At 30.2% G+C, this 20468-nt stretch overlaps 2 protein-coding genes across 5 annotated transcripts in view; one reads left to right on the top strand and one right to left on the bottom strand.

Moving 5' to 3' along the window:
• The first annotated feature begins 148 nt into the window (after window positions 1-148).
• LOC106677672 (mothers against decapentaplegic homolog 4) lies at window positions 149-17375 on the top strand. 4 transcript variants are annotated; one of them, XR_010843952.1, is made up of 14 exons: window positions 154-932; window positions 1017-1121; window positions 1188-1362; window positions 2798-2947; window positions 3403-3543; window positions 4735-4878; window positions 5497-5661; window positions 6655-6895; window positions 7269-7437; window positions 9289-9427; window positions 10296-10426; window positions 11447-11583; window positions 13917-14100; window positions 14416-17375. XR_010843952.1 is itself a non-coding variant. In XM_014415730.3 (12 exons), exons 1-12 carry the CDS (start codon window positions 798-800, stop codon window positions 11522-11524), a joined length of 1773 nt encoding a protein of 590 aa, XP_014271216.1. In that variant the 5' UTR covers window positions 153-797; the 3' UTR covers window positions 11525-13910. The 4 variants fall into 4 exon arrangements, 1 of the variants encoding a protein (XP_014271216.1); XR_010843954.1 differs by lacking the exon at window positions 3403-3543 and having other exon boundaries at window positions 149-932; XR_010843953.1 differs by lacking the exon at window positions 13917-14100 and having other exon boundaries at window positions 153-932.
• Window positions 17376-17571: 196 nt separating this feature from the next.
• LOC106677671 (NADH dehydrogenase [ubiquinone] iron-sulfur protein 4, mitochondrial) overlaps window positions 17572-20468 on the bottom strand; it is a 5570-nt gene continuing 2673 nt past the window's right edge. The window contains exons 3-4 of the mRNA XM_014415729.2: window positions 19210-19382; window positions 17572-17795 (exon numbers count right to left, since the gene is read on the bottom strand). Of these exons, the coding sequence (XP_014271215.1) occupies window positions 17618-17795; window positions 19210-19382 (351 nt within the window). The 3' untranslated portion in view covers window positions 17572-17617. The remainder of the gene's footprint in view (window positions 17796-19209; window positions 19383-20468) is intronic.

The raw sequence follows: 20468 nt of genomic DNA, 5'->3' as shown, positions 1-20468 counted from the left end.
CCACAAAATGAAGAACTTTGACCCCCAACCATGGTTAGGCAGTATAGGACTCCAACGGGAGTCTTGGCCGAAAAAAAAAAAAAAAAAAAAAAAAATCATCCATCTTCTATAATGAAAATTTAGTTTATTAAATCTTATTTTCCGTTTCTTTCTTTTTAATAGTATATGTATTTTGGAATCCTTTCTAATCAAAGTCACATTAATCAGTTTGAAGAGAACAGGACTTGAACACCGATTTCCCGAAAACGACTAAATGTATTTTCATTGTTGATAACCAAATTATTAGAAATATCATTATTTTCAACCTCTATCAAGTTCAAATTTGCGATCATTTAAAAGGTTTTACAGATAATTCCATTAAATTAGGACATCCTTATTTTCGTCTACGTAAATCGTAGCTTCGGAGGCGTGGCCAACTTCCCACTTCTGCTTGGAAGGAGAGTAGAGTTATATAGCTCGTCTGTTTTGTAGAGCTATACCTAACCTTGTATACTTCGTTGTTGTAGCCTTATGAATGTACTTTGTTGTAAACAGAGATAGAAATTTTATTAAATTGTGTAGTGTATTTATTTAACTTCTTGTGGGTTGTTAATTATTAGCTATTTTATATTTATACTTATTTTATCTCAGCAACCTACTTTGAGTTATTGATTTGAGAGATGCTAATATCCTGAAAAAGTCTTTCTAAATTGGCTTTTTCAGTGTAAATTAGTTTTACAAGCCTCATTTATGATTTATTTTTCTGGTTCAATACAGATGCTCTTTAGTCTGTTCATAATTATTTTTCTACAAAGAAAATGACTGTTACTAGTACACCTACATCAGCGGATGCTTGTTTAAGCATTGTCCACAGTCTTATGTGTCATCGACAAGGAGGTGAATCAGAAGGATTTTCTAAGCGAGCCATAGAAAGTTTGGTAAAAAAACTTAAGGTTAGTTACTAATTTTAATCAGATTCCAGTTATCATTAATATAATTTTTATTTGTTTTTAATTCTGTTTTAAAATATTCTTTAGGAGAAAAGAGATGAACTTGACAGCTTGATTACAGCGATCACAACTAATGGTTCTAATCATAGTAAATGTGTCACTATTCAGAGAACTTTAGATGGGCGACTTCAGGTTAGTTTAGCAATGCAGCATAATAGCTTTGTGTTATTCTGTTTCTTAAATTGGTTTTTCTTCTAGGTTGCTGGAAGGAAAGGTTTTCCTCATGTGATTTATGCTAAGATATGGCGATGGCCAGATCTTCATAAGAATGAATTGAAACATATCAAAGACTGCCAGTTTGCTTTTGATCTCAAGTGTGATTCTGTTTGCGTCAACCCTTACCACTATGAAAGAGTTGTGTCTCCTGGCATAGGTATGTTTGTTATGTATTAGGTATTATAAACTAGCAAAGTTATTCATAATTTTAAGTTGGTACTTCAACATATAATTAGGTAATACTTCAGAATATAGACTGGGGATTTACTCAAATGTGAACTCAATAATTTATTAGACTTCTAGGGTGCCTAATGGGAATACTTTGTTTACACTAACCTATTTTCATCCATTTGTGATTAATATTTAAAACCTACCTTTTTCTAGCTATTTTATCGTTTCAGCAATATTCAAATACTGTTATATAATATGCTAATTTTTGTTACCATGGATCAATTTGATGACCTTAAGTGCTATAATCCACTTAAATTTAATTATCAACATCATCTTGTAAAATTATAACTTGTGTCAAGTTCCTGGTTCGTATAGTAGCCACATGCCCTGGAATTGTGCTGATGCCATCCTTTTCCTTTTTCTGGAAACAATGTGTCCAGAAATCTAGCCCTTCCAACTTCCTATTGATTAAAAAAAAACTAAAATAATTAAAATGGCCAGAAATGTTGACAAAGTATAAATCTTAATTGTATTTTCTACTAGCTTTTAGAAAAATACAGTAGCAGATTTCTATTACCTCAAATATTACTGAAATAGCTAGAAGTTTGTATTACAGAGGAGGGAGCCAGCATTTGATAAACAAATTTTCTGTGAGAAGATAATTATAATATACTCAATTCTCTGATCGCAGTCAAATGCCTGTTCTCACTGTATTATGGCTGTTCTGTGTTCAGAGGATCTCCTTCAGTTAGAATACAATTTTTGTAATATCAATTTTTTTTTTTTAAATATTAATAATTTCCTCTGCTTCACTCATTTAAATGTAAGCTGTAAGTTGTATATAGAAAGTTAGTTATGAACTAATGTAATTAATCGACTATGGTGTAGTAACAAGGAGGATAATGTATTTAACCTGTTTGCTTGTAAGTATATAAAATCTTTTTAGTTGTTTGTAAGTATATAAAATCTTTTTAGTTGTTTGTAAGTATATAAAATCTTTTTAGTTGTTTGTAAGTATATAAAATCTTTTTAGTGAACTACTCATTTGAGTTTTTTAAATGTGATAGCTATAATTACTTAGCGATACTACATGAATGTTTTGAAATAATCCAAGCTCAAAAAGATGTAATAGTATTTTATTATAGATTAATTATTCTTTACTTGTTATTGGTTTCATATCACAGAATGTAAGTTCCTGAGAGCATAAATTGTCAATATTTGAAAACTACAAATGTTAAAATAAAAAAAAAATCTAAAAAGTTCAGAAATAATTATCCGTATTATTTACCTTTTAGTTCATTACCTGCCATTTATGCATTCAATCTAAACTTTAGTTGTCGTTTATTCTATATTTAGTAATTTTTTGTTTAATTTAAATAACCTCTATAAGATATATTAGCAACTTCGATTTTTGTTACTAGATTTATCTGGTCTGAGCTTACAGTCAGGATCTGGTCGAGTATTGAAGGATGAGTACAGTGTTGTACCAGGTACGTCTGAAGTTGAAGATCAAGTTACTGTACAGCACCATGCTCAGCAACCTGTTCAGTTCCATCCACAACCTATTCATGGTTTGTTTTAGAAAATTTTACATTTCTATATGCTTTATTGCTTTTGTTTATTGTTGCATGAAATTCTGGAGAAGAAAAAATGGTTGTACACTCCAGTGTTTCCAAATTTGATATATCATAGGTGTTTCAATAGTTATTCAGCCAGTTCTATTTTTTATGTGGAGCATTATGGTATGATAAAATAGCTATTTATCAACATTTTTTCTGTTTGTTATGAATGTTTTAATTTAATAGGAGTAGTGTCTTTCTGTTTGGAATGGAAATGGTATGTTAAATTTTTTATTGCATTATTTGCACTGTTTTTTAATCTAAGCTCTTATAATTTATTACTTTTTTTTTCCTACTTGCATTAAATCATTGGGTTCACTAAGCCTTTATTTATTTTATTTTTTTATTTTTAATAAGCATTAATTTCCTTTATTGCACTTGTTTTGTGGTTGATGGCAATCGTGTAGGCTCATTTTGTGTTGGTGGTGAAGGAAGAAGTTATCTCAGCAATAAGTTGGAAGAAAGGCAACCGCCAAGGGGAATGAAAGAACCATCCAGGTCCGCATGGAGCCAACAGGCTTCACCACCACACTCACAAAATTTACATAGTGAGTTATTAATGTAATTTTTTTTTTAATCTTATTACTGCTAGTTTGTTTGTATTAAGTATATATGTTGCTTGCAATTATTTTAGTGTAGTGTTTTGACATGCTCGTGATGATAAACTGTAAATGTTGTGTATATCTGAGATAGACTCATTAATCTCATTGATATTCTCTTCATTATCCGGCAGTGGTATAGGGTCGTCAGTGGTTTCATGATCTCTCTGTAGATAGCTAAGACCTTGTTTCCGCAGCATGGGGGATGATGATCATTCTAAATTCAAAAATGAGGTTTAGATAGTTGACCTTAGATTAATGATTGGAGAAGTTTGTCGGGGGGTGTGGTCAGCAAAGAACAACATAAATAAACAAAACCATATTTATTTATTTTATGCCGACGTTTCGACCTGAGTTTCTGGTCTTCATCAGGGGTTATGGCATAGAAGGTAGGCATAAAATAAATAAATATGGTTTTGTTTATTTATGTTGTTCTTTGCTGACCGCACACCCTGACAAACTTCTCCAATCATTAAATTCAAAAATGTTTTGTTTCTTGAAAAAAAAAAAAAAAGGTTATTCAATAATCAGGTACTTTTTAAAAATTGCCATACCTACTGACCACTCCTTGAGGGAAAAAAGTTGTGTAAAACCACTGTTTCCACAACCATCATAAAGATTTCCCATGCGTATCATAAAAGTGCTGCTGTTGTGCGGCTAATAACAGTTATAATTTACACTACTATCTCATCTAATAAATTTGACTCTGGAGAATGCAAATATGTTCATAAATCAATATTTACAAAAATGTAAGTTCAAATTTTGATAAAAATGAGATATGTTTTTGTTATCCCATAGAATAGTTTCTTTGAAATTTGTACCAATTTCAGCCTTACTTCTCCTGAGAGAATTTTGTTTTAAAAATTCTGACACGTTGTCTCTTACATTATTTTTTGGCCATCTGTATTTGTTTTTGCCTATTGAGGTTAACAATTGAAGTAGGGTCAAACCTTTAACCTCTTAGGAGATTTTAAACTAGCTACCAAAGTACGAGTTTTATCAATTTGTTTTGTTAAGTAATATCACATAGTTTTTCTTCATGATGAGGAGGACTCCCTATTGTTCAGTTAATGAATATTTATTCAGTGGACCTTTAAAATTCATTTAGACTTGAAGATATAGAATCATTTCATATTACAGGAAACAATAATCCAGGAGGTGGGAGCACTTTGGTAACCAGCACAACTCCTGCTCTTGTATCCCCTACTGATTCTCAAATGGCCCAACCAGCATTTTATTCTCCTATGTCACAATCTTCTATAGACACTCCTGGAAGTCCAATCGGTAAGTAATTTATGAGTTTTGTTCATAATATGAGTTAAAATATGTCGATATTTTTATAAGTACAGAGAAAAATAATATTTTCAGGCTTTTGAATTCTATTTCCCTTTTAGTATTTAGTAAAAGTCAAAATAAAAGACAGATGACTTTGTGGAAGGATTTTTCCTCTCCCACATTGGATTATTTTCCCTAAATCCTTGTTGCTGTCACAGTTCTGCTCTTCCCCACATAAAAAACTAAGCTAAGCAATAAGAAATGTATGTCCGGGAATTTTTATCATCAGTTTTTATTGCTTAAAGTCAGAGATATTAAGTTTTATTTTTCAATTTAATTTTTACAAAATATTTAAGTTAAATCAATATTGGAGATTTTTTCTTTTTTATGCTCTGAAGTAACTGACAATGTCTCGGTTCCAACTCAAATAGATAAGTGGAGTTCTATGGTAAAAAGTAGGAAAAAGTTTTGACTAAAACATACTTTCTTGTTGTTCACATATTTTGTGTATATTTTGTGGCCAGCCCAAAATTCTTCCTTTTTTTTTGGAAAGTAAATCTTTTTGGCTTAGTTTTGTGTGTTTCTCGATTAATACTTTTCTGATATATTTTTTTTTTTTTTTTTTAGTGAATGACAATTCTAATGTTGGGAGAACAAATTCTCAAAGCCCTGGACAGGGACGAAGTGAGGGTTATGTGACTCCTACCCAGCAAGCAACATGGAGCGGTTACACTCTTACTTATACTCAAAGTATGCAGCCGCCTCCACCCCAGCCTCTTCAAAATACATACTGTAAGCAATGGAATTTTCTAATTGAATATATTACAATAATAATAAATTGGAATTTCTTCTCCTCTAAGAATGTTATAATTCGGTCATTAAACTAAAACAAACAAAATATTTCTATTGAGATGATTCCGTTTAAAGGAAGCTCTGAACTAGGTCAGGCTACCAGTCTATTATACTAAGAACTGAAATCAGTTAGTTACAATTCATTACCAAGAACAAAATATCTTTTTTTATCACCAAATATTTGTATATTTTAATACAATACAAAAAAATTGTTTATTATATTTTTATTATTTATTCTTGAAATTAAAAAGTAAGTTAATTTATTATATATTAATTATTTGTTTGAGAGTGAGTAACTTCAATCAAAACACATATATCTTTTGATCCTTATCTCTCAACTTTGTTTATTTTTTTCCGATGTTTCGGCCTTTAGTTCACTATCAAGGAGACACCTTAAAAATGATTTGTCCAAGTTATTAAGAATTTTCTTATATGTGTAATACAACCGGTACCTGCTACTCAAGTATTTCTCTTTTGTATAAGAAATGTGTAATCTTATGTTGTTATACCTGCCTATCTTCAGTGAAAAGGAGGTTGGGTTGGATATCAGCAGAATGAACAAGATATTTGGTATCTGTTGGCTCATTATGAGGTTTATGAAAAGAAAGTGAAGATTTAGAAATTTTGTTAATGCTTGAAATTAAACAGTTTTCTAGGACAAAGTGAAAATTTGTTAAATTTCTCATTTGCAGTATTCTAAATCTTTTAATTAATATGAACTAGAAAAAATTCATTTTTATAATGAAGCTATCTGTAAAATAATTTTTTTTTCCTTTATTACGTCGGCCCAAGACTCCCGTTGGAGTCTTACACTGCCCCTGTTGTTATATTATAAAAGAATGGAGATGAGGATGTAAATTGTTATGTAAAATAATTAATAAAATTATTATTTACTTGAATATTTGTTATTTATATATTTTGTTTTTTATCTAGGGAATCATGGAGTGACATCTGAAATGGGAATCGGAGGTTTGCTATCGAGTCAACCAGCCCCTGAGCATTGGTGTTCCATTGCTTACTTTGAACTTGATACACAAGTAGGAGAGACTTTCAAAGTTCCCTCTTCTTCACCTTGTGTTACTGTTGATGGCTATGTTAATCCTGAAGGAGCTAATAGGTTTTGCCTTGGAGCGCTAAGTAACGTGCATCGTAAAGAACAAAGTGAACGGACTAGGTAATGTATTTTTTCGTTTTCTGAAAAAAGTAATATAGTAAAATTTTGCTATATGAAATACATTCATAAGAATATGGAAAAAAATGTGCAAACATCTCTACCATGTTTAATGTACCATCAATTATGGTAATTTTGTTTTGAGCTGAATTAGGTTTATCGAACTCTATTTAAATGACATTTTTGTATAATAGACTTTATGACATAGCATCAATTACATGCAAACTATTTTCTGGACCTTTGTAAGGATTACAATATATATCTATCTAAGTTTAAACTATTTTTATGTGTTAACAAATGAAATTTCTTATTTTTGCTATTTTTCCATGAAATTAATAAAGTAAAATATTAATTGAAAGTGACTTAAATTTTATAGGTTACACATTGGTAAAGGCATTCAACTCGATTTGAGGGGAGAAGGTGATGTGTGGTTGAGGTGTCTCTCTGATCATTCTGTCTTTGTGCAGTCCTACTATCTTGATCGGGAAGCAGGAAGATCACCCGGAGATGCAGTTCACAAGATTTATCCATCTGCATATATAAAGGTTATTTTATTTTTATATTATTCTTTTATTTTTTCATCTAAGAGATTAGTTATTTTAAAATAAAATAAATTTGGAAATTGTGTCTTTTTTTTTTTCTTTTTCAGTGATTCAAGTTTATATATTTGAGCATTTTATGGGTTATTAATTGAATTTAAATTTTAAAATTTGGCTTAGAGCCATGTTTTTCCTTATCAACTATTTAAGGATACAACATGAAACTCAACAATCAGTATTTTATTTATGTAGTATGTATTTATAATTTTCCAAATATCTTTAAGACAATCAAAAGGATCCATTGATTGTATCAAAGTAAATAACAACTGATTGTTGCTTGAGTTGTGTATCGTGTAAGTCCAAAAAAATTCTTATCATGATTTAAAAATAAAAAGTCAGTGGATTTCATCTCAACTATCACTTTGTAGGATACCTATCTAATTTTTTCTAATCTACTAGATGTCTCTAAAATGATGCATTGATTTTTAGGTTATTAAATTATATAAAAATCGTATTTTGTATTTTATTCCCTTTTATACGAGGTAACACAATTTAAGTAATAGTTTCAGTATTAAATTGCAAAATAGTTTATAGAAAGCATATCATTAATACTATGCCAAATTTTTGCATGAATACTCTTTGAATTACGATTGCAGATTTTCTGAGTTTACGAGGATGGTCAGGAAAGTTTCCGACCGCAATGTGAAGATGGCAGCACTCATAAATAAAAGCAAGTAAATTTTGTTGTTCATCTGTTGACAGTTACCCACCAAAGTTTCAGCCATTTTGGATGTACAGTATTTATGAAACAGTCGTTTGAGTGAGTTGATGTGAGTGTTTTTGTGAAAATGGACAAAATCGAGTATCGAGCTGTCATTAAATATTTGTTTTTTGAAAGGCAATATTGCCTACACAAATCAAAGATGAGTTGGATTCTTTGTATGGGGACTCAACACCATTTACTACAGTGAAATTTTGAGCTGCTGAATTTAAACATGGCCGTAAGAGCTTGGGAGACAATGAACGTTTGGGACGTCCAAAAACTGCAACTACCGACAAAAACATCACCAAAGTTCACTAAATGGTGCTAGATGACTGCCGAATTAAAGTGAGAGAGATAGCAGAGGCTATGAACATGTTAAAAAAAACATTAGAAATGAGAAAGCTGTCTGGACGTTGGATGGTGCGTTTGGTCACGTTAGACCAAAAATGTGTTCAAATGAACATTTCCAACGCTTTGTTGGCGCAGTTTAGGTACAATAAATCCAAGTTTAGGCGCTGATTAATTACTGTAAAAGAAACTTGGATACACTATTATAAGCTCAAAACAAAAATACTGTCCAAATAGTGGACTGCAAAGGAGGAACCAGCTCCAAAAAAAAATCAAAAACTGTTTTCTCGGTTGGGAAAGTGATGGCGACTGTTTTTTGTGATAGTCATGGAGTTATTTTAATCGATTAAAAGGTGCCTTCTCACATCTCAGTGGTTGCCATGGCAAAAATCCACGAATTATGGTTTGAACTGCTTGACCATCCGCCTTACTCACCAAATCTCAATCAAAGCCCCAAGCGACTTCTTTTTGTCCCCTCATCTAAAAATTTCCCTCGGAGGACAGAGATTTTTGTCAAATGAAGAGGCAATCACCTTTATGAACAATTATTTTGCAGAAAAAAATGCTAAATACTTTTAGGATGGGTTACAGAGATGGGATCATCGCTGGGAGAAGTGTGTAGAGTTACAAGGAGACTATGTTGAAAAAAAAAAAATTGTCTTGTATTTTTGTTAAGTCAGAAACTTTTCAGACCACCCCCGTATCTGATTCCATTCTCTTAAGTTATTGCTATTCATTTTTTCCAGGTTTTCGATTTGAGGCAGTGTCATACGCAAATGCAGCAACAAGCAGCTACAGCACAAGCAGCAGCTGCAGCTCAGGCAGCTGCAGTTGCTGGCCACATTCCTGGGCCGCACAGTGTTGGAGGAATTGCTCCGGCTGTTAGTAAGTTGATGAGTTTTTCTTTCAATATAACTTTTAATTTGAAAGTTTTGGTTTAGTGCTTCAGACTTAACTGTTATTGTTTATAAAAGTACAGAAAAAGCAGTGTTAAAGAAAAAAGTTTTACATAATTCTTGTATTCCTCACCTACATTAGATCCTCACTGAATAATATTGATGTAAATAGTGAGGCAATAAAATTGAAACTGAGGTTTTCAGCATTGCGTTAAGTCACGGTTTTAAAAATAAAATAAAAGACTATGAAATAAATAAAATTATTAATAAAATAAAAAAAAAAATTAGAGATTGAAATCAATTCAATGGAAGTGGATCTATTTTCTAAACAGGTTTTCCTGATAGCTATTAGAACTTACTTAAAATCCTAATCCCTATCCTCCTAACATTAATAGAGACTATTATGTAAAATATTATGTAATTTCCTAAAATCTGTCTCTGTTAATTGTTAAGTAATTAAAACAAAATTTACCTTAACTGTATTAATTAAAATCATTTTTATCTTAAACTATAGTACTATCATAGATAAATATTTATGTCAACTAATATATCAATCATTCACTCAATTTTTAATGGATAGTTCTGCCATAAGAACTCCGTCTGTGGTGTACTGGACATAGCAGTGTTTTTATGTGTCTTTTTGTATACTGAATAGCCTCCTTTCTTTTACAATTACAATAATGCCAAGTCCTTTTCTTTTTGTCAAAATAACTGAGAATTGTAAACTAATCTTCTTTTAAATCACTTGCTACCATCTTGTTGGCAAATAATAAAATAAAATTTTGGATTTAACAACACTTTTTTTACTTATTCCAGCTTACAAAAATCTATATCATTGTATTAATTTTATGTCCTAGGCTTAAGCTCTGCTGCAAGTATCGGAGTTGACGACTTAAGAAGGCTGTGCATTTTACGTTTAAGTTTCATTAAAGGATGGGGCCCTGATTACCCCAGAAGTTCCATAAAAGCTACTCCATGCTGGCTTGAAGTGAGTTTCAATTCTTTATGATCAATTGTGGGTAGATTTATTTATCTTTTTTACATAGATGAATTTATTTAAATGACCAATCCTGAAATCATACTGCCTCCTTATTTTTGAAATCATAAAAGTTTAATACTCATTATAAGAAAGTTGTTTAACTATTATTATTGTTTCTCTTCTAGTGATCTCAACTATTAGCAAGAATATTAAGAATAATAGATCGGTGATTTTGGTTTATACTAAATAACATATGATAAGAGGTTACTATGTTAGGAAAGATAACTAACACAAATGATAATCTCAGTTATTAAAAGTAGGTTAAAATAGTTCAGGTTCATGACATAACCTCACTCTTAAAAGCTACTAAGTTTTCCTCCTATTAATAATATATTTGCCTTATTTAGTAAAATAAATCTATTGAAAAACCTATCTCGTGTTTTATAAGCTGTTTCCTATAATAGCTTGCAGAAATAGAGATGGGATAAAAAAGGTCTGTTAAATATATGTATCAATATAGCTTCCTCATTGTTTTTATCAATTGAGGGCAAATTATATTTTCTTGGTACTCAGCCAAAAATCCTGGACAATTCTACTACCACAGACAGTGCTGTAACCCTGACTATCCAGGCTAATCCTAGAATATATAAATACAATCCATATTTGTGTATGTTGCAGTGAAAGCTGGATATTAAGTAAGGTTTACTGTGGCTAGAGAATGTCAACCTCCTGACACATATATTTTATTAAATTTTTTTTGTTTAAAAAAACGTTAATTATTTTAAGGATTGTAAAACAAACATTTAGGTTAGGAAGTTTATCTTCAGAGTATGTGTTGAGTTTAATCAGGTCAATTAGGTATGAATGACAATTTGGTAAAGGATATTTTTTCACAATATTTTTACTCACTTATCAGGTGGAATCTTATGGTTGGCATTTGATTTTAATTCAGTTCGTAAAACTCAATATAATCGATGTTATGAAGTAATTTTAGCAACTACATTTTTACTAATTTAAAATTTTTTTTAGGTTCATTTGCACAGAGCACTACAATTATTGGATGAAGTTCTTCATACCATGCCCATTGATGGACGAGGAATGGAGTAACATGGAAAAAATTGAAATTATAATTCCATTATATGACTTAAAGTACACAAATGCCATTGGTAATGGAGGAATTTTGAATGTTTTATTCTTGTAGTGGTAACAAATAAAATTGAGAAAATGGATGAGACATTAACACAAAGATGTATATTATCCGTCACTTGATTTTGCATACTTCAAGCAAAAATCAGAATGGGTAAAAAGTTGCATAAATTTAAAACAAGTTTTCATAGCTCAAAAATTATGATGCCATTTGAAAGAACATGTATAACCTCCATGTTTAATGTTAGTATTGAAATAAAACACATTTGTACCTAAATAAATATCTATTCAAATGGATCTATTTAAAGAAAATGGTCAGAGCTATAGTCATGAAGAAAGAAAAATAGTTATCAAATTTTTAACTTTGTTTTCTTTCATCCTTCTTGACCACAACCCTGACCATCTCTTTCAAATTAACTTATTATATATTGTTGCTTCAATTCTTCAGTTAGTCAACAGCTTATCCACCTTTGCAAAACTAGTTCAATTTCAAAGATAAATTGAGGTTGGTAGGTCAGAAAAAGATTTGATACCTGTAACAATACGAGTACCTATTATTTTTTTTGCCTGATAGTTAGCTATCTTGTACCTAACTTTTTTCTCCCAATAATGTTTCTAAAGTAAATTACTACTGTATACACAATGTTATTCACTAATAGAATTGGAAGTGGATTGTTTTACAAATTAAGTTTCTGGGTGCAGTCAGAAAAGGGTACTCTAAAAAAAAAGCAGGAAAAATTATTTGTTCGACACCAACATTTCAACCCACATTCCAGGTCTCCATCTTGACTGAGTCAATGTGGGTAGACAACATCTGATTAGCCAGATGAAAACTTCCAATGAGAGTCTAATAAACATTTTTTCTGTTATTTTTGAGTACCATTTTTTGACAACCACGGGGCGGACCATATTCGTTCAATAATTATTTATGGTCAACTACTAAAAATCTTGCAATATGAGTAGATTTGTTATAACTTCATACAAAAAGCATTGTATTCTTTGATCTATGCCATATTGATGATAAAAATATGGTTTATATTTTACTGCTAAGAATTATATCTTATTTTTCATTCTTTGTTTTTTTAGCTAAATGAAATACTCTCTTCAATGAAATGAAATAAAATAAAACTTCAAATCATTGGTGCAGAAGTGTAAATAACGTGGCCAATAACACAGGTCTCCAGCCAAAGTGGCTTAATAATGGAAGTTTTGTATTTTCCCAGTATAATAATAAATCACAATGTAAAATTTTATTATGTGTAGTTATACTAACAAATTAAATCACTGCCATTGTATTATCATGTACATTACCCAGCCACATCTTAAAATTTTGTATAAGAAGGAGGTCTCAAAACTTGGCTGTCTGAGCCTCCCTAACCATACTTATACCGCTGTAATGGAGATTACTAAATGGACAGTCTATGTATTATTTGATTTCACTTTATTTTCTATTTACCTTAGTGTTTTAACTACCTCATAGTTAATAAGTAAATTGTAAAATTGTTGGAGAAACATTAAAAACTTTTCCGTACAAATAAATCTTTTTGTTTACTAGAGCAAAAACAGAGTTAGCCACTATCCGCATCAATTCAGGCCTGACAAAGACCAGCAACATGGGTCAAAATATACATGTCTCATAAGTAGTTTTTTCTACAATTTTTTCATACCTTTTTTTGCACACCGAAACTTATTCATCAAAACAATTCACTTCTGATTCTATTTATGAATAACATTGTGTATGCAGTAGTAACCCACTTTTTAAACATTGACAAAAAAAGACCTAGGTAAGGGATATCAAAACCAGTACAAAAAAATACTAGGTCCTCATATTGTTTTTGCTATCTAATGGGTGTATCATTGGAAAGTTGATGATATGAAGCAACTTTTATGGAGTCCATATCTATATGAAGAATCATAATTCGTTGTTCTAAACAAAATTTGTCAGTCCTTTGGGCCGAATTGAGTAGGTAGGAAGGACAGGTGTTGAATCAACCCCAAAGGGACTGGTTATGGGATTTTGTTTTTACATATATTTATTTTACTCCCTATTTGGTCATTTCTGACCACCAGAGGGAGACCAGTTATGGAGGTAGGTTGTCCTACTGCTCAACCATGGAAATGGTAGTTAGTAGTAACATGAGGTTCCGGAGAACCCCACCAGGTTATTTGTTCCTCCCTCCCCCCCCCCCAGCTATAAATACCTGTAAAACCAATACCACAAGCCAAAGATATTCATGGTCTGCATTGTCCCATGAAAAGAAAAAGTATTAATCTCTTTTACATGCCTATTTATTACTAACTGCCATATTTTTATTTAATTGACAGTTATTTTTTAAAAAAATGTCATTTTCAGGAGAAGAAATCGTAAAATTGAAAATGCAAAAGGAAAACAAAGAGATAGTACTTAAGATAATATATGCTAAGAACAGCTATTGACGAAATTCTATCAATTTGAATTTATCTATTGAGCAAACATGAATTTGGAAACTGTTATAGAAGTTTCTATTGATATGAAAAATGCTGCTTCTAATTATAAAGTAATTTTTAAATTTTAATTATATAGTTTACTAAAAATAACTATAGATTAATATCATCTCATAAAGTATCAATTCATTAGTGTTTTTGATTAAGTTAAAATTCCTCCTCTATATTCATCAAATCAAAATTGGTCATGTGTGGATTACTCAGATTGTAGTTTTGGAAAACTATTATGTTTTATCTTATTTGAGTCCAGTTTCATTCGTTTCTTGTACAGTTGCAATGAAAACAATATATTTTAATTGTAATTAAAGACAATTGAATATTTCATATTTATATGCTCATTGACTAAAATCATATTTTTTTTATATTAGGACGCTGGAGAACACAAGCCAGCTGCATTAAGGCAGTTCTTGTATTTGAATGAAAAACCCTATTGAATAAGATTAATCTATAATTTAAACAAATCAAGTAGTTAACATCATTTGTAGACATTTTATTTTATTATAGACATGTATACTAGTGTACAAAGAAAAAAATGGAAGTAAAACTAATAGATACTTTCTTTCCTTAATCATAAACCTTGTTCAAGATTTCTTATCAAGTATTGGCACATAAATGTAATGGAATTATTGCCTTGACCAATAACAAAGGTCTACAACAAAAATTTTGATTTGATCTAAAAGTCTTTTGATGTGCTCAAGCTGCAAATAAACTCAATTTTATTCCAAATCAAGAAAATCTTTCATAGCACCTAATCAACTTCAAATTTTTATTGTATCAAATTATCAAACTCCTTAGAATACAACAGACAGATGTACCCCTCAACAAGTCTTTGCCAGATAGTCTTATCTTATGCATCCATTCCAAGCTTGATGTGACTCATCACATTTATATAGTATTGTTTCAAAAGGACATTAAAATATATCATATGGCACAAATCAGATTAACAGGTCAATTCGAATTTGAGATATAAGGTAATATACTTATTTATTTTTTAAATATATTAATGTGACATTTTATTGCATTCAAATCAAGCAAATATATACTTTATTTGTACCATGAGAATGGGAGAAAACTTAGGTTTTGTTAGGTACCAATGTTTTAAATATTTGAATTTTGGCAAAGGATGCACAAATAATAAAAATTTCAATTGTTTCTTTTGTTTACATATGTGTTATAAAATATGTATATAAAGCATTTTAATTTGTTTTCATAAAAAAAAGAAATGAATAAATAACAAACAAGATGGTAGTAAAATTGGTAAAAAAAAAAACATATTACATAGCATTCAGCAGCTTGGAAAACTCTTATATTCAAATCAACGACAAATTTAACTTTTTCTCACTTGTCAGAAAGAGTATATTTGTTTCCACCTTTTCCTAGATCAGCTTGAAATTTTTATTACTCGTCCATACTTTGACACAATTCAAACATTTTTGGTATCATTGGGAAGATGATCTTATTATGATTCTGATGGTAAAAATGAACTTTGCGTATGTCTGATTTGAAATCAATAAGAAGTCACTGAAATGTATTTAAAAATTCAAATACTTTGTCTTACATCTCTAATTCTCCAATTGGCCTAGCAGAGTCCAGTCTTTGCCTGTTTGGTATATTTTGTCGACCTCTTTTTCACTTGATCAATATTTGTAGTTGATCAGTTGAGTTCTCCAGGTGATATGAAAGATTTTCTTGATTTTGTGCGACAAAATTGGCATTATATCATGGATTTATAACAAACTATATGGAATAAACTGGAGTTAATTTTCAGTTTCAGCAAACTACATTGATCCGCCAAAATTATCAAATAAAATCTCAAAAAGTTTGTTTTGGTAGATGTGTGTTATAATGTGGATGGATAGGATACCTCAAGAAATATGAATTATATACCTCATTCTGCAATTATTGTCTTGTATAATTTTAGATTTTATTTAATCTTTTAAAAGTATGTATATTTATGATAATTTCTGCAGTATCTGTGATAATTATTTTTCATTTAAGTCTCTTATGTATTTAATAATTAGATCTAAACATGAGGAATTTCCTTTCATAAGTTAATACTTCCACTTTTAGAATATTATCATTAAAAAATTATTATGGGAGCATCTGATGTAAATAAATTAAAATGATTTTTAACACTTAATTGACCGGAGAAAATTAAAATTTTGAAATAAACTCAACAAGTTTTTGCTGTAGAACTTTAATTTATAAATAAAAAATCTTTATTTTCAAGAAGTGGGTTTATTATTTTTTGATGGAAAACTCCTCATATACTCAAAATTGCTTATTTTTAGATATATGCTTAATTTTGTTATTGTTAAAAATTTTGATCTCATTATTTAAGATCTGGATATTGTAAAAAAGTATTGTAATTTCAAAGAATGAGTATGAATTATTATAGTTCTTTTTTTATTTTCCCTATAACTCTAGAAAACTACAGAGGAGTAATCCTTTCGCTCACATTTTGTAATTATTATGCTTTAAATTTACTCACTTTGATAATTAAGATAAAAAGTTTGTTATAATTTGTTTCTGTATTATTCTTTCCCTGAAACTATAAAAGATCATTAGTGAGGGATGGGGAACGGGAGTGTATTTCATTTTTGTTTCACTACCACCAGACACGTGTTGGTAGTTTCAAGGGTATCTGATAGGGATAGAATTTTTGTTGACAACTTCCTATATATATTTATGCTTCCTGTGATCATTTCATTATATTTGTGACAAATTTCAACCAATTTTATTTTACATATTTTTAAATATTTCACCGTTTTTATATTTTACTTATAAATACATATTTTCTCCATCCATCCATTTTTTCTTTGGAACTCAAAGAACTACTTATCTGGAGACAATTTATTTGTTATTTATTATTATTTTAAAAAAATTTATACTTTATCAGTCACACCTGTAAATTTTATTTGTCAAAAATGATTCCTTCAGATTTTATAGTCAAATGACAAATCAAATTTATTAAAAAAGAACATTTATTATTAAACCTTGAAGTATAGATAACATTTATAATGTACTTAACAAACCAGATGAAATGGTCAGGAAGCTGTATTAATGTTAAAATACTGTACTAAGGTAAAACACAGGTTTGTTATGTGGACATGTGTCTTAAAATAATCTTGCCATTTTTGAAATGTAGGCGTGTAAAGCAAAATACATTTGCACGTGCGTAAATGAAATAGGATGAAATTTGATAAAACTTGGCCATTTTTATGCTAATCCCCAACTTTCCTTCAAATTTGAGCTTAATCTGATGAGCTGTTTTTGTAAATAGGTATGCCAAGGAAAGTTTAGTTCTTTCATGAGTAAAAGTTGTGGATGGAATTTAATGAATTTCCTTTAATGTTACTATTGTTAAGAAAAAAAATCATAAAGATTTTCATTATTAATAACTATTTAAGGTATTAGTCAAAAGTAAGAACAATTTAATAAAATAAACATCCTAATTTTTAAAATAAAATTTCCAGATAAACAACAATCTGAATAATATGGTGATTAAATGGAATAAAACAAGATTAGGCTAAATCATTTTTCAATAATTTCAGCAGAATAAATATCTAATTATTTTGTGGATACTCTTGTTCTTTTGTTCCATGCGAAATTCATGCCATAACCTCTCTTGACATTTTTTTTTGGAGTTTCTTTTGGGGTATACACTTTCCAGCCATTTTTTTTGGCGAAGTAAACAGCACTTTCTTTAGCTGGAAATCTTATTTCAACATCTTGTATGGAACTGGCCCTGTTAAAAACAAAAATTAAATATTATATGTTGAAAATCAAAGCTTTCAATTACCATGTGGCTTATTTTCAAGAGACGCCCCACAATAATTTTTCAAAAGTATATATATTGACTTTTAGAACCTCCTCATAAACTATATAAATATTTATATTTAAAAAAATTTAATCTGTGCCACGACAATCTAGGAAGGGCCAGGGGGTGCAGTACTTAATAAGAAAGTACTGAAACTAGATTTGATCAGAATCTCGTACCAGATTTTTACCCAATTAAGAGTACCTACTAAGTATTTTACTACTGTGTAATTTAAACTCCTCCCCCCGCCATCCCTAGAATGTGGCTTAGCAGATACTTGGTTTTAGAAGGAGAGCTTTTTAATGTACTGCTTGGCTAGTCGAAGCCCAATACATTTCCCCACTCCTTGCCTGCTCTTCTCAATGTACAATTAAGGACCTCTTTATATTGATGTTTTGAGATATCTAATAGGGATTCTGGTCTGTTGGGAGGGATTTTAAGCACCTATTCCTGCAAGGTCATTACTTTTGATTCTTTGTGGCAAAGTACCTGAACGAGTACTAATTCTCAAAACAAGGAACTGATTCCAATGGCTACTTGTATTCTCTCACCATTGTGGAATTCTAAAACACCTTGAAGAGGTTGACTGACTGTCTGAGTAGATACTAATCCCAGCTCTATTACAAAAGGTAACTTCTAATCCTATGGTAAATACCTCTGCTTAGAACACAATGGAATCTTTACCCAACAAAATACTTAAATTGATGTCTAAATCTTCTTTATACACACCTACACTTGCTAAACAAGTCTAATCTTTCCTCAATCCATCTGTAAAACAGGGTAGATTGTCTATTGAAATTTCCACTGAGCCTTATATCCAATCTTATGTCTTAGGGTACAAGTAGCTGACTTAAGTGTCTAAAGTAAGGATTCTATCAAGCATTGGGGAATCTTGTAGAATCCAAAGCTCCCATTCCACATTGGCATCTGCCTCTATATGTTTTCTTTATTTGTTATATAAAGAGTTTAGGTAACACTTCTAAAGCCTTGGTAGATATGGTGTGAAACACTCCAATAAAGCCTATACAGGCCATTCCTTGTATTTGACAGGATGTTCTTAACTATATATTCAATGGTGAATTTTTATAGAATCAACATTGCAAATAAAAAAGACTAATTTTTTGGAGTAAGCTACTCTGTCAAAAACCACAACTTGTTTATTTAGTACATCTTCACTTGATAAATTATTACTTGGAAATAAAAAACATAACATAACAACTTTTTTCTGATTACGTTATCAAAACTAATATATTAATAAATTTCTGATTTAGAGTATATTTAAACACTACATTTAGACTTATAATGACACTACAGTTATAAACTTAATTTTTAATAACCATACCCTGATTTCCAGCCCATTAATGGATTTTCCCATGTAAGATCATTTGGATACTTCATAATATATCCTTTAGTATTTGCAGTTCCTTGCTGCATGACATTCTTCACAGGTTTATTAATTATCACTACGTTTCTCTCAAGTGCCTCTGATGGAACTCCAGAAATAGGAGTTAAATCCTGTCAAATGTGGTAAAAAATTTTAACCATGCAAACTCAAGATAGTTTTGGAGGTGTCAAAAACAGAAAATGGTACAAGATGATGACAATGTATTTTATTTTATAAGGTAAACTAACCGGAAATATTGAACTACCATCAATGGTAGAACCATATTTGAGAACTTCAAAATCAAATAAAAAAAGTGTTTTTAAAGACAGAGCATTTTAATTTTGGACATTATAAATATGATTAAAACACATCATTGAAGTTTTCATAAAAAGTATTCTTCAAATTATGGTTTCATTGAGAAATCCTTTGTTATTGTTAGTTAAAACTAAGAATATTAACAAGTGTAGTTTCCTCTCTCCTCCTAAATTATGTATGCTGTAATAATGACCAAATTAGAGACTGATACAGTCTCCTAACTTGATTCTTCTGTTTAATTTGCCTAGAAGAAACTTAATCAATTTTAAATAGGAGCATAAGGTGGAAAAATCATATAGATTTTTTGTATCGGCAAGAAATTTCTTAGATATAATCGAAATTTGTTTTGTATCACTCTTTGTTATAAATAAAACATTCATTCAAATTACTTTTTTTGAGACATACTGGAAGATCGCTGATTGACCGTATTTAATAATGAAAGGAAGATGGTCCTGGTGTGGTCAAAGGAAAACTCAAATAGTGATTAAACTATGTAATTGAGCCAACGTTTTGGCCCACGTTGCAGGACTTCATCAGGGCTAAAAATGATACAAGCTCTTAAATGATGTCAACATGAAAAATTAAAAAGGTGTACAGTGAAACGTAAAAATTAGATAAGAACACCAAAAGTTTTTAAATAATTGATTAAAAACAGAAAAAAATGACAGATAAAAAAAGAAGAAATATAAAATACAGTACAAACTAAAAGATGGGAGGGAGACAAGAATAAAGGAAGATAATGAACAAGATAGGAAGCATACTTAACAGACTGGAAGTCAGTGCGAAAGTGAACTTTTGGCAGAATGTTATAGAGAATTGGTGGGGAATGACAGTTAAAATAAGTTACATTTGAAAATAATTTTAAAGTAAACAGTATTAGAAAATTAAAGGAAGTATTAAAA

Source organism: Halyomorpha halys, unplaced genomic scaffold (genome assembly GCF_000696795.3).
Source record: "Halyomorpha halys isolate HHAL.00 unplaced genomic scaffold, Hhal_1.1 Scaffold106.1, whole genome shotgun sequence".
Classification (NCBI taxonomy): domain Eukaryota; kingdom Metazoa; phylum Arthropoda; class Insecta; order Hemiptera; family Pentatomidae; genus Halyomorpha; species Halyomorpha halys.
Note: the sequence above shows the minus strand (reverse complement) of the source record. Positions and strands in the feature narration are given on the sequence as shown.